Source organism: Mirounga leonina, unplaced genomic scaffold (genome assembly GCF_011800145.1).
Source record: "Mirounga leonina isolate KUSES-001 unplaced genomic scaffold, KU_Mleo_1.0 Mir_125, whole genome shotgun sequence".
NCBI classification, from domain to species: Eukaryota; Metazoa; Chordata; class Mammalia; order Carnivora; family Phocidae; genus Mirounga; species Mirounga leonina.
Window position 1 is genome coordinate 15,074,766 of NW_023270305.1, and position 25,627 is coordinate 15,100,392.

The 25,627-nt window shown below is 40.2% G+C and overlaps 1 protein-coding gene across 6 annotated transcripts in view; it reads left to right on the top strand.

The window, feature by feature from the left end:
* BABAM2 (BRISC and BRCA1 A complex member 2) overlaps positions 1-25,627 on the top strand; it is a 399,311-nt gene that overhangs the window by 113,791 nt on the left and 259,893 nt on the right. For all 6 annotated transcript variants that reach the window (XR_004678467.1, XM_035000819.1, XM_035000822.1 and 3 more), the window contains exon 5: positions 6,542-6,736. Coding sequence is in view for 5 of the 6 variants with exons in the window: in XM_035000819.1 (XP_034856710.1) it covers positions 6,542-6,736 (195 nt within the window). In the remaining variant the exon portion in view is untranslated. The remainder of the gene's footprint in view (positions 1-6,541; positions 6,737-25,627) is intronic.

Here is a 25,627-nt window from a genome sequence, read left to right on the forward strand (position 1 = left end):
GCTTCTGAAAACAGTATCCCTCGCTATGTTTCTGACATACGGAAGCTGACAAGGAGCTGAGGATTGGTTGGGCATGTTCAAGGTTGTGGGGCCATTGATTTGGGAGTATACATATGTGGTGGAGCATGTTGATGAGAGAGAAATGTGGGGAGGGTGAGGGTCCCAGGAGCAGGCAGCCTCGGCAGCGGAGCCAATGTGGGGGTCCTGAATTAATGCTGGGTGTGAGATGCGTCCTGGCTGTAGAGAGGCAGGTGCCAGTCGTTTGGCTAGAGACTGACACTTCAGTGAACTGAAGAGAGGGTTGGCAGATTTATAGTCTATACTGTCACTTATCCGCACTTGAATATCAACAGAGCTCTTCACCCACTCTAGTTAACCAGTCTTTAGAATGCACTGATGTGACACCTCCCTGAACTGCTTCATCAGTGTTTAGGGAGGGTGAGGAAAGTTTCATGGCAGTAGTTAACTCTTCTGCTTTTGTTTAGTCACTTTTATTGGGTTTTATCACTTGCTTCTAATGTGTGTTTCAGTCCTCATTTTTGAAATCTCTCTTTTTTTAAAGATTTTATTTATTTATTTGTCAGAGAGAGAGGGGGAGGGAGGGAGAGCACACGAGCAGGGGGAGTGGCAGGCAGAGGGAGAAGCAGGCTCCCCGCTGAGCAGGGAGCCCTCCGCGGGGTCAATCCCAGAACCCTGAGATCATGACCTGAGCCGAAGGCAGATGCTTAACCAACTGAGCCACCCATGCGCCCCATGAAATCTCTTTTCTATTCTCTTTTCTTTGGTAGTATGTGTCCTGTACTTACTCTTTGTGGCCATCCTCATTTCAGATTTCTTCTTTCATGCATGACCAAAAAATAAGTAGAATAGAACTTAGTATAGTATATATAGAATAATATATGTGTGTGTGTGTGTATATATATATATATATGTATATATATATATATAGTGTGTGTGTGTGTATATATATATATACACATATTAGTAATATGGGGGAAATACTTATTTTTCTCTTTTTTTCTAAAGAGGCTTCTTAATTTATACCTTGAGCTACACACACACACACACACACACACCGGTTCCCACTCTGTCCTGGCTTGCACACTTCCCTGAAGAAACTTTGGACATTGTCTCTACCCAGGAGAGTGGAGAGCTCCAACATCTGCCTTGTTAGACCATTTTAAAAATATGTCCTAGTCTTAGGATGTGATCATAATCTTGTAATATCTTCTTTATTCTCCCCTTCTAAACAAAGTGGCTCAAACCACAAATTACGTAAGTGAAAGTGGTCATGTAGCAATAGTGGGGGGATTTTTATTTTGTTGAGCCTGTCTGTACCCCTGTTGGGGATGCTTTTTGGCTAAGTCTTTTCCCAGTGAAGTGTGCACTGAATGGCCAAAGAGGTCAAATGTATTCCCATGTACTGAGAGATTGTATTTTAATGGGAAGGGACTTGTTGGCATATCTTTACATATTTAACAATTAGGTTGAATTACTTGAAATGAATTCAAATTGGGTAAGAGATGTTTGCCAGCATATATATATATATATAGTTTTATTGAGGGATATAGGCTGGTGACTTGCCAAACAGCTAAAGAGAAGAGAAATGTAGAATTGAAAAAGTACAAGTTGGGCGCCTGGGTGGCTCAGTTGGTTAAGCGACTGCCTTCGGCTCAGGTCATGATCCTGGAGTCCCGGGATCGAGTCCCGCATGGGGCTCCCTGCTCGGCAGGGAGTCTGCTTCTCCCTCTGACCCTCCCCCCTCTCATGTGCTCTCTCTCATTCTCTCTCTCTCAAATAAATAAATAAAATCTTAAAAAAAAAAAAAAGTACAAGTTGAGGCAACTAAACTTTTTTCTTTTTGTCCTAGAACAGGGACTCAACTACTTGATGAAGAAATGAAAGATTGTATATTTTTCCTATTAATGTTTAATGATGATCTCTGAAGGAAATGCAAAGCAAGTTACATAATGATCATTTTAAGTTCTGTACTGTGTTTTATATCTTTTTTTTAAAAGATTTTATTTATTTCAGAGAGAGAAATCAAGAGAGACCAAGCAGGGGGAGGGGCAGAGGGAGTGAGAGAAGCAGACTCCCCCCTCTGAGCAGGGAGCCCGACATGGAGCTTGATCCCAGGACCCTGGGATCATGACCTGAGCTGAAGGCAGATGCTCAAAAGACTGAGCCATTCAGGCGCCCCTTGTCGTTATATCCTACTGATACTTTGTGGTCTTGAGTAGCTCAAAAGGAATTTTCAGAATCTTGAGGTCAAGAGGTTTGCCAGTGAGGACTTTTGTACTCTTCTTATCAAATCAGTTCATAGCTAGGGCTGTCTTTCATTCACTATACTATGCTCAAGAGCTTACTTTTTTCCTCTGTTCATCAAATCTTTATTTGAACATCCCTTAAGACCTATTTCATGATTTCCCCATTGTCATTTGGTGCCTGTAAATCAAACTACTTAGTAGATCAGAGTAATTGCTGTCCTTTTAAAGGATGCATTTTTTAAAACCTTTTGTTTGTTTTCTTTTGATAGAAGACTTTTCTGGTGAGATTATTAGTTATGATATTAATGAATGTGATTATGTGGTACTATAAATGAAATGTGTCAATATTTGGAAGATCTGCATAACTCTGTGAATCAGTATTTTCTAAATGACCAAATGCATGATGGTACAAAATCATGCATTGAGTAGAAGATATATTTAAAGTGCAAGATAGATGAATGGAATTTAATGTAAGAGTATGAAATGCTTATTAATACAGTTTCAGATTCCACATTGCAGCTAACCTTTATTTTTTAAAAAATTTTTTTGAAGATTTTATTTATTTATTTGACACAGTGAGAGAAGGAACACAAGTAGGGGGAGTAGGAGAGGGGGAAGCAGGCTTCTCCGCAGAGCAGGGAGCCCGATGCGGGGCTCGATCCCAGGACCCTGGGATCATGACCTGAGCCAAAGGCAGATGCTCAATGGCTGAGCCAGCCAGGTGCCCCTGCAGCTAACCTTTAAGAAACTTCCACTTGTTGAGTTTTGGTATAGTATCTAAGAAGAATATATCTAGAATTATTTGACAAGGCTATTAAAATACTCCTCTCTTTTTAAAGTACATATTTGAGTGAGGCTGGATTTTTTTTTCATATCCTTCAGCCAAAACAACATATTGCAACACTAAACGTAAAAGCAGATATGAGAATTCAGCTCTTTTATTAAGCCAGACATTAAAGAGATTTGCAAGAATGTAAAACAATGCCATGCTCTGTTTCTTTTGGAAATCCTAGTGATTCCATTAAAAATATTTCTATGTTAATATGTAGTAGGTTTGTTATTTTAAAATGAATTAATAAATATTTTAAAAATCTCTGGGTTTTCATTTTTTATATAGTAAATTTAATCCCTATAATTCATCTACACAGAAGCTCTTTGGTGTTCTCAGTACTTTTTTTTAAAAGAGTGTAAAAGGTATCCAAGACCAAAATGTGTAAGAACCTTTGGTGTAGTGCTTAAGCAGGGACTTGGAGCCAAATTGCTTAAGTTTGAAACTCAACTTGATTGCTTAATAGCTCTGAACAAGATATTGAACTACTTTTTGCCTCATCTATAAAGTATAGTAATATAGTCTATAAGGATGCGATATGGATTAACTTGAATATATGAAAAGTTCTTAGAATTTGTATAGCATTTGGCAAGCTGTATAATTATCACCTGTTGAACATTGGTAGTGTTAACATGTGTTCTCCTTTATTGATGCTAAATTTCCAGCTTTCTAGAGATTGGGTGTTTTGGGTATTAACACTGTCAACTCTTATCAGTAGAGTCCTGTATCCACAGATATGCTGTATCCGCAACCTTTTCTGTAATCCCTTTTCCTCCAAGTCCATGGTTCTCAACCTTTGCTTTGCATTCGAATCACCTGGGAGCTTGAATTTAAAACAAACACCCCAATACCCAAGACCTCGGAGAGGGATCTCAGGTTAACCCAATTGAACCAAAATCAGGAGGTGAAGGGTAGGGCCCAAGTATCAGTATTTTTAAAGCTGTCTAGGTGATTCCGTTGCAAAGACTGGTAACCATTACTCTGGAGTCTGATCTTCTGCCTGGAGGTTCCGCCTTTCCCTCCGTGTTCTCCAGTAAATTGGAGCTGATTTCTCTCTCACACCCTTTATACCATTGTGCCTAGAGGTGTGTAGGTGTTCTCCTTGCTCTTCAGTGCTGCTACCACGGAAATTGTCATTCCCTTTTCCCTAAAATTCTCTACGTAAATGATTTAATATGCATATAGATGATTCTTCCCAGCCAGGCACGCTCTTGGTGGTACTCCACACCTTGTCAGTCCCAGTTACAGACCACCTCTGCTCCCTCGGTTGTAACCGTCCTGTTCTCTGACCACACCTCCCATCTCTCCAATTCATTCTTTTTAGTAGTTATCTGTTACTATGTTTTCTGTTAGTTATCAAACCCATTAGTCTTTTTATTCAGCCAATAGCACTGGCCCTGTTACTGCCGGACACCTACTGATTGACCTAATTGGAGGAGCAAACCTCACCCTAATGAGCATTAGCCTACCAGGCTTTTATTACCTTTGTCATTCTTTTTTTTTTTACCTTTGTCATTCCTATTCTATTCACTGTCCTTGAATTTGCAGCAGCCCTGGTTCAAGGTTATGTATTTTTCCTATTAGTAAGCCTTTCCCCATGTAATAATACCTAATGATCCACCAAACTCAGGACCATTGGTTCTGCCACCCTTTCACGAATTCTCACCTCCCTTACAAACTTGCTTGTCTTTTTCCTGGCTTAACGTCCACGGTTCATAATTGTAATCATTCTTTTGCAAACCCTCTAAGATCTTTGCCTCTCTTTCTGTTGTGCTTTTCTGGCAAAGTCCCAAGCTTTGTTAAATCCAAATTCCTCTCACTTCACATTTGCACCCAGGCAATGAAATTTATGCTAATTGGTCTCACTTAAAAACCATCCCTCTAACCTCAGTAGGGCTTTTAGTGCTATCTGGAATTCTTCCTACATTTCTCCAGTCCATTTAGTCTACTAAATGTCTCTTCTAAGTGACTATTTCATACTTTCTTCTCCAACTTACAATATCCTTTCCTTCTTCCTGACTCCCGTTTGATGACCTTCCTTCCTGTTTCTAGGAGAAAAGAGAAGCTCTCTGGACCACATGCTCCTTTCACCTCATGGAACAACCTGCCTGCACTTAACACTCATTTACTTGGCTTTTCCTCCCGTTTCTATGGGTGGACTCTCTGTGCTCATTTCTAAGGCCAGCCCTCTTGGAGATCCCATCCCTGTCTACCTATTTGCTTTCTTTCCTCCTGCTATTCTGCCTCCCACCCCCACTTTATTCCCCACCCTCACCTTATTCCCCACCCCCTTCGCTACATGGACATTCCAGCAGAGGACAAACATCTGAGCAGAACTTTCCCTTGGACCCCACACTCCCCACTAGTTGCCAGTTTGAATTGTCTGTCTTAGCTATGTGCACTTTCTACGTATCCTTTCTTCAATGCTTGACAGTTCCGTTTTACATTACCAAAGAGCACCTGCTGAGGATGCTATTCATGGGTGTGTCACTGGGCCCAGTGGCCAGCTTTCAGGCTTCCTTAACTCACCTTGTTAACACCATTTCACACAGCTGATCACCTCTTTCTCCTTGAATCACTCCCTTCCCTAGGCTTCTGGGATGCATGCTGTATGGTGCTCAGTAGCATTTATTACCATCTACTGATCTATTTCATTGTTTGTTGTTTATTTTGGCCCACTAAAATGTAAGTTCTTGGAGAGCAAGGGCTTGGCTTGTTTTCTTTACTGCCTAGAATGGTGGCTGATGCTTAATAATAGGCATTTGATAGCTATTGTTGAATGAATGAATGTGAGCTTCACAATGACTGTCTGTTGACCAGATTTTCTCCCGTTCCCAGCTCCTTTCTTGCTCATAAGCTGTCATGGCCATTTCCTTCCTCTCTCTGGACCTTGCATTTCCTGATTTATTTTCCCTCTTCTCTACTCCATTCCTATCATTTCTAGGCCAAACCATCACCGGTGCGCTTATATTTCTGTGGGGCTCTGGTGTTTACAGAGCATTTATTAATATCTGGTATTACAGATGCAGATGGTGTGGGGATCTGGGTTGAATGATATTAGCATATAATGCTGGATTTATGTGCAGATGGAAAAAAATTAAAATTATAAAAGAATAAGAAGGAAATTAAGTCTTCTAGGGCTAAAATGATGGTCTTCTAGGATATTTAGGTTTCTCGTTTTATCACTGCCCTGCTCTACACTTTACGTTTCTGTCTCCTCATGATGGAATTCCGCCTTGACTTTCTGCCAGGATTTGTAGAAGGCCGGCAAAGTCACCAAGCTCAAAAGATGCTTCTAACTTCAGTTCTGTGTTAATTGCTAATTAAGAGTGGTCTGTTCCTCTTAGATTTTCATAACTCTTTCCCTCTATGTTGCTGTGCTCATGTGATACTGGATTTGTATGAAAATTCCTTTTTCACTGGCCTTTTATGTTTGGCTCCGCAGAACCTTGCCTCCTGGAACCCTTCAAACCCTGAATGTCTGTTGCTTGTGGTGAAGGAGCTCGTGCAGCAGTACCACCAGTTCCAGTGCGGCCGCCTCCGGGAGAGCTCCCGCCTCCTGTTTGAGTACCAGACGCTGCTGGAAGAGCCTCAGTACGGAGAGAACATGGAAATTTACGCCGGGAAGAAGAACAACTGGGTAAGGTGTTTTTGAGGATGGGAAAAAAAGGCACTTCCTTTGTAATAAAGTAATCAATTCTGATGTTCATTTGTAGTCATTCCCAGCCATTTCCTTAGGTAAACATGGTTTCAGGTGCCTGTGTACTTTCTCGAAATTTCTGTGTAATTCCTCGGGGAGGAATTATATGAGAGGGTGAATACCAGGGACCATTGGGAGCCACTTAGAAGCAGAAGGGACTTAAACGTTCATCTGGTTCATCATGTTCCTCAAAATGATCACCTGGGGAGGTTTGTAAAATTTGGAGTCTTCTGTCCTCATCCCCAGATGTTCACGAGTCGGGGTGAAACCTCGGGACCTGCCTGTATAATAAGGGTCCCTTGGAGGTTCTGAGGCCGGTCACATAGGCCACATATTTGAGACACTGACGAGAGCCCCTTCCTTTTCGGTGTAGAACGTCTCTCTCTCCCAGTCAGACAAGAGAGGTCAGTAACTCTGGAGGTAGCTAGCTGGTCTGGAGCCTTTTATAATCTCTTTTTGTAATTTTTTGACTTTGTAGGATCTTACAAACTCAAGTTGGATCGTGTCTCTCCTCTTCCCAGAACTCAAACATACTCTCTGTTTCTCACGTGCTAAAGCCAGAGTCCCTCCAGTGGCGCAGAAACGCCCTACGTGCTTCCCATCACCACCACCCTCCACGCATCACTGCTTCTCTCACTTCGTCTCTTACTTTCCTGTCTAAAAGTTTCCAGTTCCACCGTACTAGCACCCTCGCTGTGTGCAGACATACAGGTGTGCTCCTGCCCTAGGGTCTCTGTGTAGCGTCCCCTTGTCTGGCATATTTCCCCTAGATATTCTCATGGCTGACACCCTTCCTTTTTAGGTTTTACTCATATGTTATATTCTCTGTGATGCCTGTGTTAACACCCCCATTTTTTTTTTTTTTAAGTAGACTCCATGCTGGCTCCCGGGGTGGGGCTTGAACTCACGACCCTAAAATCAAGACCTCAGCTGAGATCAAGAGTCAGTTGCTTAACCGACTGAGCCACCTAGGTGCCCCCACACCCCCAATTTTTTTAAGCAACTTTTTTGAGGTATAATTTACGTACTGTAAATTCACCTGTTTTTTTTTTTTTTCCAAGATTTTATTTATTTGACAGAGAGAGCACAAGCAGAGGGAGAGAGAGAGAGAGAGAAGCAGGCTCCCCGCTGGGCAAGGAGCCCGATGTGGGACTCGATCCCTGGACCCTGGGATCATGACCCGGGCTGAAGGCAGCCGCTTAACCAACTGAGCCACCCAGGTGTCCCAAATTCACCTGTTTTAAGTGTCCCATTCAATGATTTTTAATACATTTGCCAAGTTGAGCAGCCACCACCACAATCCAGTTTGAGAATGGTTCCATCACCCCGATAAGATCGCTCATGCCCATTTATGGTTAATCCTCTTCCTACCCCTATCCCAAGACAAAGTAGTTGGGAACTACTAAACTACTTTTTCTCTGTATAGGTTTTCTTCATACAATGGTGTTCTTTTGTGGCTGGCTTCTTTCACTTAGCATAATATGTTTGCACTTCTTCCACGGCATAGCATGTGTCTCTGCTTGCTTTCTTTTTGTGGCTGAATGATTCCATTGTATAGACATACCACATTTTGTTTCTCCATTTACCTATTGATGGACATTTGGGTTGTTTCCACTTTTTGACTCTTATGAATAATGCTACTACAAACATTCACATGCAAGTCTTTGTAACACCCCCCCTTTTTAAAAGATTTTATTTATTTATTTGAGAGAGAACACGAGCAGTGTGGGGTGGAGGTGGGAAGAGCAGAGGAAGGGGAAGAAGCAGACTCCCCGCTGAGCATGGAGCCCCACCTGGGGCCCGATCCCAGGACCATGAGATCATGACCTAAGCCAAAGAAGGCAGATGCTTAACCGACTGAGCCACCCAGGCACCCTATGTAACACCTCCTTTTTTTTTTTATTAAAGATTTTTATTTATTTATTTGACAGAGAGAGACACAACGAGAGAGGGAACACAAGCAGGGGGAGTGGGAGAGGGAGAAGCAGGCTTCCGCAGAGCAGGACCCTGAAATCATGACCTGAGCCGAAGGCAGACGCTTAATGACTGAGCCACCCAGGCGCCCCTGTAACACCCCTTTTTAAAAATCGAATCTCGCACCCCCCCACCTTTACTCTGCTCTACATTTATTTGCATCTCTTTTTAACATACATATAATTAGCATGTTGTATAATATAGTGCTGCATAAAATAACCATTTCAGAATTTAATGACTTAAAACAACATTTATTATCATAGTTTTTGTTTGTCAGGAATCTGTATAGACAGACCCTCTGCTTCTGGGGCTCTGATAAGCTGAACTCAAGGTAGTGGCCAGGGCTGTAGTCTCCTCAAGGCTTAACTGCAGATGGATCCATTCTAAGTTCATTCATGTGATTGTTGGTACCATTTAGGTCCTTGTGGGCCTTTGGATTGAGGGTCTTAGTTCAGTCCTGGCTTCTGGCTGTTGGCTGGGGCTGCCCTCAGCTTCTTGGCTCTTCACAGGGCCTCTCCAGAGGGCAGCTCATAAGATGACAGCTGGCTTCACCAGAGCAAGCAAGCAGGAGAGAGAGTGTGTGAGATAGACGTCATAGTCTTTATGATCAAATCTTGGAAGTGATATCTCATCACATTTACTGTGTTCTGTTTGTTAAGTCCAGTCCATATGCAGGGGAGGAATTATATTGAGAGGGTGAATACCAGGGACCATTGGGAGCCACTTAGAAGCAGCCTACCACACTCATTTATTGTTTATTGTTTGTGTGCCTCTCCCCACTGGAATGTAAAATTTCAGGAAGGCAGGTATCTCTGCTCTGTTCACTGTTGTATCAGAAACACCTAGAACAGTGCCTGCCACATTGTTTATTTTCTATAAACATTGTTGAATGAATGAATGAATAAACCTGAGTCTAGTTAACCATAGAATAACTTTTCGATTTCCTTCTCTGTCTTAACTCTTTTAGGTTTCACTTAGTCTTCCTTAAGTTGAATATGCCTCCTTCCCTTTTATTCTTTAGCCTTTTCTTAAAGGACATGTTTCCCAAGGTCTTATACATGATTAATGCCTTTGAATCAGTAGGTTTAAAATTTATTGTTACAAATCATCTTGTTTGTTCAGTTCAAGTTTTTTTTTTCAAGTTTTTTTTTTTAAACTATTTTGTTTATTGTGGTAAAGACACATAAAGTTAATTTACCACCTTCACCATTTCTAAGTATACAGTTCAATAGTGTTGAGTATCTTCACATTGTTGTGCAATACATCTCTAGAACTTTTTCATCTTGCAGATTTGAAACTCTGTGCCCGTTAAGTACCAGTTTCCCTTCCTTCTAGCTCTTGGCAACTACCTTTCTACTTTCTGTTTCTGTCATTTTGAGTCTTTTAGATTCTTGCAGTAAATGGGATCATGCAGCATTTGTCCTTTTGTGACTGGCTTATTTCATTTAGCATAATGCCTTTGAGGTTCATGCAGGTTGTAGTATGTGATAAATTTCATTCCTTTTTTAAGATTGCATAGTATTCCATTGTAAGTATATACACATTTTGTTTACCCATTTACACGTTGATGGACATTTGAGTTGCTTCCGCCTCTTGGCTATTGTGAATAATGCTGCACTGTATAAGGGTGTGCTAATAAATCTGCAAGATCCTGCTTTGAATTCTTTTGATTATATCCCCAAGAGTGGGATTGCTGGTTCATATTGCCAATGCTATTTTTCAGTTTTGAAAAACCTCTTTACTGTTTTCCATAATGGCTGCACCGTTTTCAGTTTCCACCAACAGTGCAGAGGTTAAGGCTTTAAACTATTGATGATTTTGCATCTTGAATCTGTTCGCATGGATTGTAAGGAAGACTTTGTTGAACTTAGTTTATCCTCTCCTCCTAGCATTTGTCTTATTAAATAATCATCTTAGTTCTCCTCTCAAAAACAGATGTTAGGTTTATTTGGCATGACTTCTTGGTGAACCTCTGTTGTCTTTAGTGCTGATAGACTCATTTGAAAATGGGAATCACTGTCAAACTAATTGGTCATTGGTTTTTAGGGTTTTCCTTCCCACCCGATTCGCCCTTTGAATATTAAGGCTGATTTTAATTATATCCAGTTTTATGGCACCTTTTCCGAACTAAAAAGTTTTTAAATTGCAGTGGACCCTTGAACAACACGGGGTTAGGGGCACCATCTCCCCCCTTCCACCCCTGTCGTGCAGTCAAAAATCCATGTATAACTTTGGACTTCCCCAGAACTTAACTACTAATAGCCTCTTGCTGACCGGAAGCCTCACTGCTAACATAAAAGGTTGATTAACACATATTTTGTATGTTATATATATTATATACTGTTTTCCTCCAATAAAGTAGCTAGAGAAAAGAATATGTTATTTTAGAAAATCTTAAGGAAGAGAAAATACAGTAATAGTCCTGTACTGTATTTATTGAAAAAAATCTCTTTATAAGTGGACCCGTGCCGTTCAAACCTGTGTTGTTCAAAGGTCAACCTTATATTCATTGGCTCAGCTAATACTTGACTTACAGTCCATCTAGATGTTGAAGTTTAAAATCATTTAAAGCAGCTAGACAGTTTATAGTGTTTTCATTCTTCACTTAAAAAGCCTACTACTGCTATACTTACCCCAGTTTATTTTGATTTACTACTGAATAATTTGTAAGCATTAGGGCAATGGGTATGGATTCAGGGGAAGTGAAGAAACTGAGAATCCCATAGCAAGGCAGGTTAGAGGTTAAGCTTCCAGCAGAGCAGGCCTAGGGAGGGCCCTAGTAGAAGTGGGAGCTGAGACTACAGAAGTAAAAAGATAGGCATATGAGTTAGTTACTGGTCAAGGAGCAGAATATAAAGGTGTCTTGAGGGATGAAACACATTCAAGCTTGGCAGACTGGTTCAGGAATGCATTAAAGGACAGTGTGCTAATGGAATCCATAACTAGACCAAGAATTTGGACAATAAACACAGGACGCCGGCAGAAAACAAGGAACTTGATTTTGAGTTTTGAGCCAAGACTTTTCGAATCCAGGACTGTATGAGTTTCCTTTTGCTGCTGTAAAAAATTACCACGAACTTGGTGGCTTAAAACTACACAAATTTATTATTGTTATAGTTCTGGAGGTCGGAAGTCTGAAATGGGTCTCCTTGGGCTAAAATCAAGGTGTCGGCAAAGCTGTGCTCCATCTGGAGGCTCTAGGGGAGACTGTTTCAAAACGGGTACTTAAGAAATTGGCACATGTGCTCTCAGAGATATCTTTGAGAAACTGTGGAGAAACAGAAAGATCCTGGAAGACCTGTAGAACGTAAAAATGTTGTGGAGATTTTTAAAAGAAATTACACTCAGGTCTTTACATGGTTGATTTGCAAACTTTTTTTTTTAAAGATTTTATTTATTTATTTGACGGGGGGAGAGAGAGCACAAGCAGGGGGAGCAGCAGGCTGAGGGAGAGGGAGAAGCAGGCTCCTTGCTAAACAGAGAGCCCCATGGATGTGGGGCTCAATCCCAAGACCCTGGGATCATGACCTGAGCCAAGCAGATGCTCAACCAACTGAGCCACTCAGGTGCCCTATGATTTGCAAACATTTAAATAAGAATGCAGTAGTCAGTTGGAAGGACAGTTGGGTAACCAAGAAACAGTCATGGCAGTTTATTTTACCCTTCTAAGGAAGGTGGATGTCGTTGACTTAGATTATCTCATTTTCAATAAAGCGTTCTGTCATTCTCCCTTAGTATTCTACTGACTGTATGTTCCTTTCTTGGTTGTTTGAATCTGTGGAAGAGCTACACCTAAAAGATTGGATGTAACTCTTGTCAGCCATCAGGTGTCTTGTGGAATGTCATAGGGCTTTTCTTTTGACCCTATTTTTTTTGTTCACTGTTTTATTAGGACATGCTTTTCAAATTTTCTGATAACATGGAGTGTGAAAAGGTAGTTATTATGGAAGACTACAGAATCTATTTAAAATTATTTTTATATTTATATGCACTGGAATGCTGTAGCAATCCCCCAAGATGCAGTTTGATAGGGGCTAAGCCAGTGCAGGACTGATGTCCATTTATGGAAAGTCTGCTCTGCTAGTTTTGGGTAAAAAAGGGTAACCCCCCCAAAAAAGGGTAACCTAAAAAAGTTTTGGGTAAAAGTATACCAGTGACAGCTTTTGCTCTTGAAGGTGTAAAAAATCCAGTTGAGAAGACTCAATGCACATAAAAAAATGAAATAGCAGTGTTGGATAAATTGTCTCAAGTGGTAGTACAGCCTGTGTAAGAATTTAGAAGACCCAGTCACTAAGGAATGAAGTGACTATGGAAAGCTGTCCCTGATGAACTGGAGCTGGCGGAGGCCATAAGGGAAGGTGGATATGGCATGATAGGTAGAGGAGGGCAGTGGGTAATGGTTGGAGAATAACTTAGGGGCATGACCTGCATGGGGAACAAGAATTGTAAGCACACGTATATGACTGGTTTACTTATCAATAAATCACATCTATTATCTCTCTCTATTTTAAAAGATTTTATTTATTTAGAAAGAGTGTGTGCGTGCAGGCGCATGTACGTGCTTGCAAGCGGGGGGAGGGGCAGGAGGAGAGGTAGAGAATCCTCAGGCAGACTCCCTGCTGAGTGCAGAGCCAGATGTGGGGCCCACAACCCTGAGATCATGATCTGAGCTGAAACCAAGAGTTGGACTCTCAACCAACTGAGCCACCCCAGGGCCCCACATCTATTATCTCTTATTGGAATATTGAAGCATGAAGACTTTTTATATGAAATAAATTGATGATTATGAATTAAAACATTAATATGCTCTCCTATAAATACCGTGAGATCAATATAATTGTAAATCCATTTATTTTGGTTCTCCTGATCCGACTAGCCCATCTGACAACTACTCTCTGTGATCAATCTAAGACTGTGCATAATTATTCAATACCTTTGGATTACAAAATCCTGTATTCTTTTGAGAGGATGGTGACTGCTTGTCGTTGCTGAATATTTCTTTCTGCCACATATATTTACATTCTTAACTTTCCATTTCTGTTGCAAAAGTGTGAGGCTCTTAAGAACCTGAGATGCCTCTTCCTTGTTACTGTCAGCTGGCAAAAGGAAAACTGTAATAGCCATGGAGAAGAAGAGAGGGTTCTGATCTCCTGTCAGCCTTCTGACAAGCCTGCCAATTTGAAATTTAGTGCTGCCTCCATACCACCTCAGAGACACTCTTCTTTTTCCCCCAAACTTCCATCTAGAAGGTTTCAGCAAGTGAACACTTGAAGGTAAACATTTTTAAGAAAACCAGCAAAAACCCTTTGTTCTTTGCCTTTGTCTTTTTATGAAGTCATCTGTCTTATTTGCTTTGCTCATCTCCTTGAATGAGTAGATATTAGTTTTGAACATTGTATTCTTTATCTCTGGTGGTTTTGTAATTTTTAGTAAGCACTGTTCTTTCTTTTTAATTTGGAGAAAACAGATGATACATTGAAATGTAAGCTTGTATGTTCAGAATGAACAATTTTTTTTTTTTTTTTAAGATTTTATTTATTTGACAGAGAGAGCACAAGCAGAGGGAGAGAGAGGGAGAAGCAGGCTCCCTGTTCAGCAAGGAGCCCGATGTGGGACTCGATCCCAAGACCCTGGGATCACGACCTGGGCTGAAGGCAGCCACTCAACCAACTGAGCCACCCAGGCGTCCCAGAATGAACAATTCTTATGTGCCTGCATGGTCAGAGTTATTTTTTAAGTATACTTATTTATTTATTTAGAAATCACTATAGATTCACAAGAGGTTTTGAAATAGTACAGAGGTCTTGCATACCCTTCACTCAATTTCCTCCAGTGGTTGCATTTTACATAATGATAGTACAGTATAGAAACTAAGAAATTGACCTTGGCACGATGTATGTGTATGCCAGTTTACCACAGGCATCATTTCCTGTAACTACCACTGCAGTCGAATACGGAATTATTCCATCACCACAAAATCACCTGTTACCTCTTTGAGCAGAGTTAGTTTTAAGATTAGAATGTTAATTTTGATGAATGCCACAATATAAGCTACAGGTATTAAAATCATACATACTGTTTTGATACACTATATCAAAATAAGGGTGCATTATCAGTTTTCTCAATGGGTAAAGCCTAAGGTCTCATTTTATGTTATATATATCAACTGCCTTGCCAGTGTTTCCTGCATGGGTCTGTTGTATCTGAAGAACCAGTGTTTGTTAATTGTAACAAAGCACAGTAAGGAAATTTGTGATTTTTTTTTTCCTTTGGCTTTTAATTCCCAGAACTCAAAGTTAATCATACCTAATATTTCGATCAAAGACATTTTTCTTTCCTGCTATGAAATGAATGTTTTGAGATGTTCCACAACCATGTTTTCACATTTTTTACATATTAAAGAATACCAGTGGGTGATATGTGAGATAAAACAGTGTTTTGGCAACATATTTTTTCCTTTTCTGGGTATTTTCTTAATAATGACATACACTTATATAATGGAGAATGTGAAGCAATTATCTTTTTTTGTTATTGTAGTTGACCCCCAAATTCCAGTAAGATTTTAGGAATCCATGGCTTATAAATTAAGTTCTCGCAGCGTTTAAGAATATTGTGCAGAAAAGAAAGGAGCCATTCCATGAGGAGCTCCTCATTTGAGTTAATGACTGAGGCTTCTGCCATCTCATCCTGCTGTGATTTACGTTTCAGGGGAAAGTATATGAGGTTTGTTAAAAAATAAACTGAGGCATATTAAAATTTTTAAGAGTTTATTTGAGCAGACATGGACAGTGGTTAGGAGCATTCTACTGACAAAAGCTAGGGGGCAGGGTTTTTGTAGAGAAGACAAAGCAGCAAAGCAGGGGACTTAATTGATTAGCTGTAGCTTAAGTAGTTGCATCATTTGGGAAAGCCCAGTTGGCTGTTTGTGATTGATTGTTCTTCTTAATTTGGAGGCATTTATAGGAAATGATTGGTTTAGATTTCAGTTTGCTTAAGTTAGCTACCAAGCCATGAGAACCCCCTCAGTCTGATGGCCTCCTTGTTTGATTACTTTTATAGCAGTATGTATTAGAGTGTAAAGTCCTTCAGAGCAGAGGCCTGTATACATAGGAAATGTATTGGAGAGAGAGTGATCTGGGAAGTGGGAGCTTCAGATCTAATTCTGTCATTGGTTTTGTGTATATGTGACTATAGGTTTTCCCTGTGTCACTTTCCTGGAGGTAACTCCCCTGTCACCCACCCTTGACACAAACATAAATGAGATGCTGTGTGTGGGAAGCAAACAGAATTAAGCAAACATGGAGTTATGTAATACAAAGTATTATTATTATCATTAGCCTTCTCTTGTAAATAGTTGAAGTGAATTATGATAGGGGCTCCATAAATTCTAGATTAGTGGTTGTTCCCATATTATCTCTGAAAGTGCTGTTAATCATAAAGTACCATATGTGGATTAGTAGAGGTTGATGTCACTAAGATGCAGATAAGGAATGGAAAGCAAGGTGAAAGGGAAAGTTACTTTTTAAGAGGGAGAAAGTGGTGCTTGTCTTTCCAGGAGCAGTTCTGATAGAGTTCTGAGCTGGGGAGAGCAGGTTGTAGGGTGTCAGGAATGCAGGTGGAGAAAATGAAGTAAAGACAGTAGTAGGTTTAGACAGTTTTTGGAGGAAGAAGGAAAAACCATATTATCTGGAAATGGCAGTGGGGTCCCATGATCAATTTCCCCCCCCCCCCCACTAACCAGATGACATGTGTCCGCCTTCCTGTGAGGAGTGTGCCAGGTTCATGGTATTTGGAAACTCAAGTAGGTCTTCAGGTATTTGTGACAGAGAGTATCTAACAATGTGGGGATTAGTATTGATGGAACAATGTCTAGAACTGTGCGGTCCAGTACAAGAGCTCCTAGCTATACGTATATAGGTGGCCGTTGAGCACTTGCAAGGTTACTCTGAATTGAGATACATGCAAATGTGAAATGCATACCAGAATTCAAAGAATTCATACAAAAAATGATCTCATTAACAATTTTTATACTGATTACATGTGGAGATGAGAATATTTTGGATATATTGGGATATAGTATTAAAAGTGATCTCACTTGTTTCTCTTACCTTTTTAAATGCGGCTATTAGAAAATATTAAAAATCTTAAATTACACAGGTAGGTGTGGCTTATATTTGTGCGTTGTATCATCTTTCCCTTGGAGAGCGCTGATCTAGAATGGTGGGAGAGGAGGGCCAGAATGGTAAGAGAGGGATCAACATATCTGGAGAGCCTGGAAGCATGTGGGCCAGAGGATGGAGTGGGTGTTCTGGCGATACCTGTCTGCCTTATGTAGCAGGGGACCCGAGGGTCTTCTCTCATAATCCCTGTTGAATTTACGCTGCTTGGGAGTTATGCCCTAAAGTCGTTTGACTTGTAGGCAGGGATAAACTTGGACTCGCTCCTTTGTAAAGGGTGTAGTGTGAGAGTCAGCTGTGTTACACTTCTAGAACTGACAGATTTGTTTGTTTTTGTTGTTAACCACATGGAACTATTATGAGTTGAACATGATTTAAAATAAATGAACCCATGACAGGGGTTCACATTTTTCTTGTTTTTATAATGGATTTGTTATATTGAATTTTGACCCGTATGTCAGTAGGAGTACTTAGTATCTTGCTAGCAGTAGTTTATATCTCAGATTTTGACTCCATTCATAAGAAGTAGTATGCATGTACCTAAGTTAAAGACCTTAAAGGTGAATATGATAGCTTTTTCAGTGTTACTGACATGTAAAAGGAATTTTTTTATTTTTTAAATGATCGAGGTACCAGTAGGAAATTCATGTTTCTTTTAGCAGCAGGGTGCATCAAGTGGAAAAGACCTGGTTTTATGGAGACATATGAAACACAGAGGACATCCGTTCCACTTCCTTTGCCTGCACCCACCTTACAGAGCAGCATCTGAGGAGGGACTGGAATCGTGCCCACTCCACCACTTCTATTTGTGAGGCCACGTGTTTGTTCTGAAACCTTGGGTGCCCTGCCCCATTTCCTAGGTGGCCATTTAGATATAGGGAGCACCCTTTACATAGTTTTCTCAGTGTGAAAGGGATCTACAGGGGTCTTCAAAGGACCAGATGCTTTCTTTCCAAGTAGTAAGAGGAAAAAGGTGAAGAATCCTGTATTTGAAGCGTTCTATCAGGAAACCCCTCAGATTATTTTATGGCTTTGGGAGAGTGTACACATAACTTAATCCCCCCACTCCTAAAAATGCTTCCTAGTTTTTCAGTGAATTTATGGTACCACTAACTCTTTTCAACTGTAAAGAAGTGTTGACTAGTTCAGAAGGCACGGAAGCCAAGCAGTTCTTGCCTGGGAATTTGGAGTTAGCACTGAGAAAGTGAGGTTGGTTTCCTTATGAGTAACTGGTGTGTCACACATAAATTTTTTCTCATATTATCTAGTCAGAAGAATCAGAAAGTGGTAGGTAGAGAGAAAGTAAGATAAAGCACAAAGCGAGCAGAGATAAGGCAAGGAGAAACTGCTGAGGGTATTCAGGTCTTCCGAACTGAGGCTGGGCTGCATTTTTAGTCTTAGATTCCATGAGATACCCCATATCCTTTTAAGAAATTATCTTTCATTTGCTCAGGTGAGTTTGCATTGGAATTCTGTCACCTAAAATGCAGAGTCCTAACTCAGTTACTTCCAGAGCATCTGCTGAGTATCTGTGTCAGAGCATCACGTCATAATATTTTGTTCGTCTACTCAGAGTAGACTTTAAGCTCCACGAGGACAGAGACTGTATTTTGTTTGTCTTAAGATCTCCATCACCTAACCTGGCATCCGGCACAGTAGGTGTTCAGTAAATGTTTGTTGAATGAATGAATGAGTGAATGCATGAATTATGAGCATCTCATTATATACACTTTTAATTTGCAGATTCCTTTTTTAAAAGATTTTATCTCTTTATTTGAGGGAGAGAGAGTGTGAGCAGGGGGAGGGGCAGGGGGAGAGGGGGAGAGAGAATCTGAAGCAGACCCCGCACTCAACACAGAGCCTGATGCAGGGCTCAACCTCATGACCTTGAAATCATGACCTGAGCTGAAATCAGGAGTTGGATGCTCAACTGACTGAGCCACCCAGGTGCCCCTGCCAATTCCTTTTTAAAAGTTTTTGAGTGGGGGTGCCTGGGTGGCTCAGTCAGTTAAGCGGCTGCCTTCGGCTCAGGTCATGATCTCAGGGTCCTGGGATCGAGCCCCACATCGGGCTCCCTGCTCTGCGGGGAGCCTGTTTCTCCCTCTCCCACTCCCCTGCTTGTGTTCCCTCTCTTGCTGTCTCTCTCTGTCAAATAAATAAATAAAATCTAAAAAAAAAAAAAGTTTTTGAGTGGGTAATAGAGTCATATTATTGAAAAATCAAAATCTCTTAAAATACATGAAGTGAAAACTCTCTCTCCCATCTTTGTCCTGTGTCCACCCAAATCAGAGCCACCTTCCTTTTCCTCCTCTACCCCAGGTAAGCACCGGTATAGCTTTTTTCTAGTGTACCTTTTCAGAGTTTCTATATGCACATATAAGGAAATACAAATATATATATATATTCCCCTCTTTTAATGCAAATGATAACATATATTATACACCATGTTTGGCATCTTGCTTTTGACCTAACATAACTTTAGGATTTTTTTTCCCCCAAATATAGAGACCTCATTCATTCTTGTAGCTGTCATTCTTGTACCTGTCATTTTGCATGTGTTCAAGTATGTCTTATTATCAAGTAAGATAAATAACTAGAAGAGGAACTGCTAGATCAAAGACTATGTGTGTTTATAATTTTATCTCTAAAATGCCCTCCATAAGTTCATACTCATAATTTATTAACCCAGCAGCAATATATGAGAGTGATTATTTCTTCACAGTATTGTCAACAGTGTATTAACATATTTGTAGATTTCTGTCAAGTTCCACTTTGCATAATGGCCTGGTAGCTTCTCGACTGACCCTTCCACACATAACAATTCTAATCTGGAAAGAATATAAAGACCTGTGCCTGAAGATGCTGGATAGTGATTGAAAGCGGTTAGATACTGGATAGAGGTTGATACTTGGAAGAGGGGGAGGCAGAGCTTACAGGGCAAAATCAAAACATCGAATATACATGAAAGTAGAGTCCTAGAAGGAGAGGAGAGGAGAAAAAGAGGGAGCAGGGAAATAGTTGATGAAATAATGCCTAGATATTTCCAAATATGGTGAAAGACATAGATTTACAGATTCAAGAATGTCAACAAACCGTAACCAAGAAAAATGCAAGTCAGAATACTGAAAACCAAAGATAAAGAGAATATCTTAAGTGATCACAGAAAAATGACACTTTATCTATAGGTGAGCAGTTATTTGAGTCAATACTGACGTGTCATCAGAAACAGTGGAGGTGAGAACACAGTGCTGTGATATCTTTAAAGTGCTGATTTCTGCCAGTCTGTTTGCTAAAAAATGATATTCAGTTTAGTTTTAATTTGTATTCCTTTTGTTATGAATGAGGTTAAGCATTTTTTCATGTTTTAGAGTTATTTGTATTTCTTTTCTATATATTTGTTGCCTGTTTTTCTCTTGTGTGTGTGTTTTTTTTAATCTTTTTTTCATTAAGGTCATTACCTTTTTGTGATAGGGTTGCAAATACATTTTCCTCTGTTAGTTGTCTTTTGACTTTGCTGATGGTGGTTTTTTGCCATCCACAAAATTTTTATATTCAGGCCATCAAATTTACCCATCATTCCCTTTATAGCTTCTGAATTTGGAGTCATATTTGAAAGGCATTCCCTGTTGCAAGGTTATAAAGGCATTCATCAGTGTTTTCTTCCTTATGGTTTCAATTTTGTACACTGAAAGTCATAATCCACTTGGACTTTATCCTCATATATGATGTGAAATATGGATCTAACTTCATTCCTAGATGGCAATGCAGTTGTTCCACATCATCAATCATTCACTAAATGTATTTGGTCTTACTTCTGGACTTACTTTTCTGTTCGTTGATTTAATACCAGTATTACCCTCCTGTAATTTCTGTGTCTTTACTGTCTGGTGTAGCTAGCTCTCTCTCATTGCTTTGCTTCTTTGAAGTTTTCCTGGCTGGTATCGATTGTTTATTTTTCTACATGATCTTATGACTTGGCTTTCTAAGAGTTCCCACAAAGAAATGAACCCCAAAGCCTAGACAGGTCCAGTCTTCCTGAAATATCAGAGTGCTGTTTCTTGGATAGATTTTTCACAGGTTGTAATTTATAGGAGCATTATTTTGATTAATATCTTACTCACCCACTAGATGATAAGCCCCAAGAGGGCAGAGGCCATGTCTCTTTTACTCATTATATTTACTATGCCTTGTCTAGGGCCTGACAGACACACTTTAGGCTCTTAATCCATAGTAATGAATAGGATGAATGGATCTTGAGTCTTGAGGTTGAGCTCTGACTCTTTATTACCCTCTCAATGGCTGTGGGCAAGTTTCTTGACTGTTCTAGGCCCAAGTTTTCTCATTTCTGAAATAGGTTTAAGGGAATTACATATATTGAACAGGGTTTTGGGATAATTAAATAATGTAACTTAGAAAACATTTTGTACAGTGTGAGATATTATGAAATCCTAGTTAGACTAACTTTGGCTTTCCTTTTCATATGTAATGGGTAATTATGGCTTTGCCAAGGAACAGTCTGCAGACTTGGGCTGTTGGTTGTCAGAGTCCATTTGAAGAATCACCCTTACCCGACTGTCACCCTGTTCAAGTTGTAGTCATTCTTGAGTGTTTCTTCACTTGTAGCTATCCAAGTGGTAGAAGCAGTTTCAGGTGACAGCTTGTTTGTTGACAAGGGAACAGCCTCTAAGAAAGAGAGTGAAATTTTCCTTTACTGAGCAACCTGGGTTTGGAGCCCATTCTGTACAAGATGTCTACCTGTCACTACCTATCACATGACACAGCTGCTATTAGCAGAAGAAAAGCTCAGACCTAATAAATTGCCAAAACTCAGAGTCTTATTAGTTTAAGTTACTTGCCAATGTACTGTAACTTGAAAAAAAGGAAGGGTGCACATATTTATTGCTAAGCTGGGGAAATTGCCATTAAGGCAGCTGGCAGAACGGCTGACATTTTAACAGTCATAGGTCAGATAATTTTCTACATCTATCCAAGAGAAGATTTGACCAAGGACTGACAAAAAAAATCAAATTATTCTGTTCACTTGGCTGCATCTAAATGTCTCATTTTCAGCTTACAGGAAAGATTGGTATGGAAGCAATCTTTGACGTTGCAACAGAGTGACCGTAAATTGCTTAAATAACTGTTGGAACTTCGAATATAAAAACACAGAAAAAGTCATCTGAGGTAGAACTCAGAACGGATTTTTCACTTATGTTTTGTTCCTTATGTAATTTATAGCTTAAGTTTTATATTAAGACATGTTTTAAATCAGCATTTACTTAGTTACACAGAAGGAGATTACTTCCAGGTCATGGGGAAAATCAGCAGCAGAACTGAAAACTGAATTCTTAAGTTGTAGTTTCCAATGTTTCTAAGTTAGAAATAAGTGCTAAGTTTTCTTTATTCTCTTGTGGCAAGATAAAGACTGTATAGTCAGCTGGAAAGTTGGAGATCAAAAAGCACTTTCTGTGGTTTCCAGAGCACCGAATTCCTTTCACAGCCTTAAGTTTCTCATATTATGACATTAGTTGTGTAAATCAGTCCATTGCTGATAAACACAAACTCCTCTTAGTCCTTGGATCAACTTGCCTTTTATTATGAATTTAGTTGTGGAAATCAGTCTTTTGCCAATAAACATAAATTTATATTAGTTCTAGGATCAACATTTTGAGAGGGGATAAAGTAGGGATGGTCTAAGCGTTTTTAAAGGAATGTTGGTCTAAAATAGCTGGTAGAATAAAAATATATTGTACAAACTAAAATAGGGCAAAAGAGCTAAAATGTAGTACATGGACTAAAATAACTAGCAGTTCACATGAGTCCAAGTGCTAAATATGTAATTATATTTCCCATTACCTTATATGTACAAGACTTGTTTTAATTTTTAAATCCTACATTTTACTCCTTTCATTGTTTTCAAAAAAAAAAAAAAAATGTAGAAGAGCCATTGAGTCTAACAGTGTGAAAGTTTTGAGACTGCCATTTTAACTCACCGATTGACATTGTATCCCAGTAGGTAGAAATGGCTGTTCATTGATTGTAGATGGTTTGAGTCTCCAAATTAAAAATGAAGATGAATTGAGCTTGATTTATTATTGTCTGTCCAACCAACTCCCTTCTGCAATATCTTCTAACCCCTTGGTACTTGTAAAAAACCTCTCTCAATATCCCCAGGAATGACTTAACAAATATTCCGTGTAGATGCAGTTGTCATTTCAGTGTTTACTAATGTTATGAGTGATTGTTGCACATCCTGCAGCGGTTAGAAAAAGAGAATTTCGGGGTGACCTCTGATCGGTGTTAGTGCTTATTTGATCCAGTAACACTGACGTCCTTGCTCTTTCTTGAACATTTTGGCCTGCACCTGCATCAACCCTTTTTATACTTCCTGTTCTCTTTGCCTGGGATGTTTCTCCTCCACATTCCACATGATTTTCTTCCTCACCTCTTTCACATCTCTGCTCAATTTGCCTTATCAGATTATTCTCTAAAGGAGCTAAACTCTACCATTTGAGAGGTTTGAGCAAAGGAGGATCATGATCTGACTAATGTATTGAAAGCATTGCTGTGCCTTTGGAGACCAGAACAAGCTTCCAGAGGAACAGTGGCTGAAGCAGTTGGGTGTGATTGCAGTGAGCTAGGCTGGAGATGGCCGTGGCTCAGATCAGGTGGTTGTGCTGTGGTGAGAAGTGGTTGGACTAAGGATCTATTTTGAAGGTAGAATCAACAGGATTTTCTGCCACTTTGAACGTAGGATGAGCAAGAAAGAGAGGAATCAAGGATGCTTCTGAGGTTTTTGGCCTGAAGGATTGAAAGAATGGGATTACCATTTACTAAAATGAAGACTAAATATCAAAGGAAGGGAATCAGGAGTTTGGTTTCAATCATGATAGTTGGATAAATGAAACAAGTTAGGGAAAGGTCTGGGCAGAGATAGAACATTTGGGAATCAGCAGCATATAAATGGTATTGGAAGTCTTGAGCCTAGATGAGGTCACCTGAAGTGTCAGGAAAGGAGAGAGGTCTTGAGGCTGAGCTGTGGTGGTGTGTTCCAGCGTGCAGAGGCTGGGGAGGCCGTAGGGAGGGCTAGTGAAGTAAAGTCAAACCAAGAGAGGGTGGGATCCTGGAAACCAAGGGGAGAATGTTCAGGAAAGGAGCAATAATCAGCTATGTCAAAACGCTGCTGAGAGAACAAGTACTAAAATGAGCACTGAGAAATGACTGTTGGATTTGGCCATGGGGAGGTCATTGGTGACCCTGATGAGCTGTTGGGGCTGCCTGGTTGTGGCGGCGGGGGAGGCTGACAGGAGAGGGTTCCAGAGAGAATAGTAAAAGAAGAAATATAGACCAGTTCTTTACAGGAGGTTGTTTTGTAAAGTAGAACAGAGAAATGAGATGGGACCTGAAGAAAGGTATGAAGTTAAGAAAGACTTTTTATTTTATTACATTTTTTTCTTTTCGGTAAAGACTTTTTAAATGATGTTTGTATACTGATGGGAGTGAGTGGGTAAAGAGGGAAAAATTGATTATATAGGAGAGAGAGTGGGGACAGTGGTTGGGAATTTGTCTTCTTTGATGAGTGTTCCTTCCTCTGTAGCATTGTACCAGCACTCAAGGAAGACTCTTCCGTTCTTCCCACACCCCCCAAATTCCTACTGGGCTAGATGCCCCTCTCATAAGCTCCCATATCATTCTATAGTGCTTTATGTTGTCCCTATACTCACGTCTTTCAGTATATGAGCCCCTGTACTTAGGTTGAAAGAATCACACTCAATAGGTGGTGTTAGTTGTAGAATCCTCTAGGAGCTTAACAAAATGCCCAAACCATACCTTTCTAGTAATCTCGGACTGTAATAGAATGTAAGAATTTTATTCGGCTCTTTCACAAACCTCTTCCTCCCACCCACCATGGTGAGCTGTTTGTAGATCCCTGGGTGGCTCCTAATTATTCTTTCAAGTAGCCTGCATGTATTGGCGTGCCCTACGACTAGCTGCTCAGCTCCCGTGATGCCTCCTGTTTCTCACCACTGGCATTTCTGGTGGTGCAGTGGCTTCTGTGAGTCTGTCTGGCTTGCCTCAGCGTTGAGTTTGTCCATTCAGTTCTCTCATTTCTGCTTTTTGTGTCATGGGGTTGGGCTTGTGGCAGTGAGGAAGTGCTCTGTCCTTAGCCTGAGGTCGATGTAAGTTGAAGGATGTTGTAAGCAGTAAAACAACGAACCACCATGCAGATGGTAGTTAGCAATTTTATCTTTTGAGCTCAAGGTTTATATTTCTGTTTGTATTTTCAGGGTTTTAGGTCAGCATTTAAAAATGGCCGCCAGTTGTTAGGGTATTTGTAGAAAGCTGTGGTGATTGATGTGGAATCATCTGTAAGAGGTATGTAGGTAGCTTATGTGCCTTCATCCACTGATCCATAAAGAAGTATTTGTAAATGCTTGTTGTGTTGAAGCATGTGTTTTGGGAGTTTGGGGTGCTTGTTTTTATTTTTAAGGGGAGAAGGCAGTGGAGATATTGGGAGCTCTTCAGTGTTCCCCAAATATAAAAATGATAGAGATCCACTTTTTTTTTTTTTTTTTTAAGATATTACTCATTTATTTGTTGGAGAGAGAGAGAGCTCAATCAGGGGGAGCAGCAGGCAGGAGAAGCAGGCTCCCTGCTGAGCAGAGAGCTCGATGTGGGA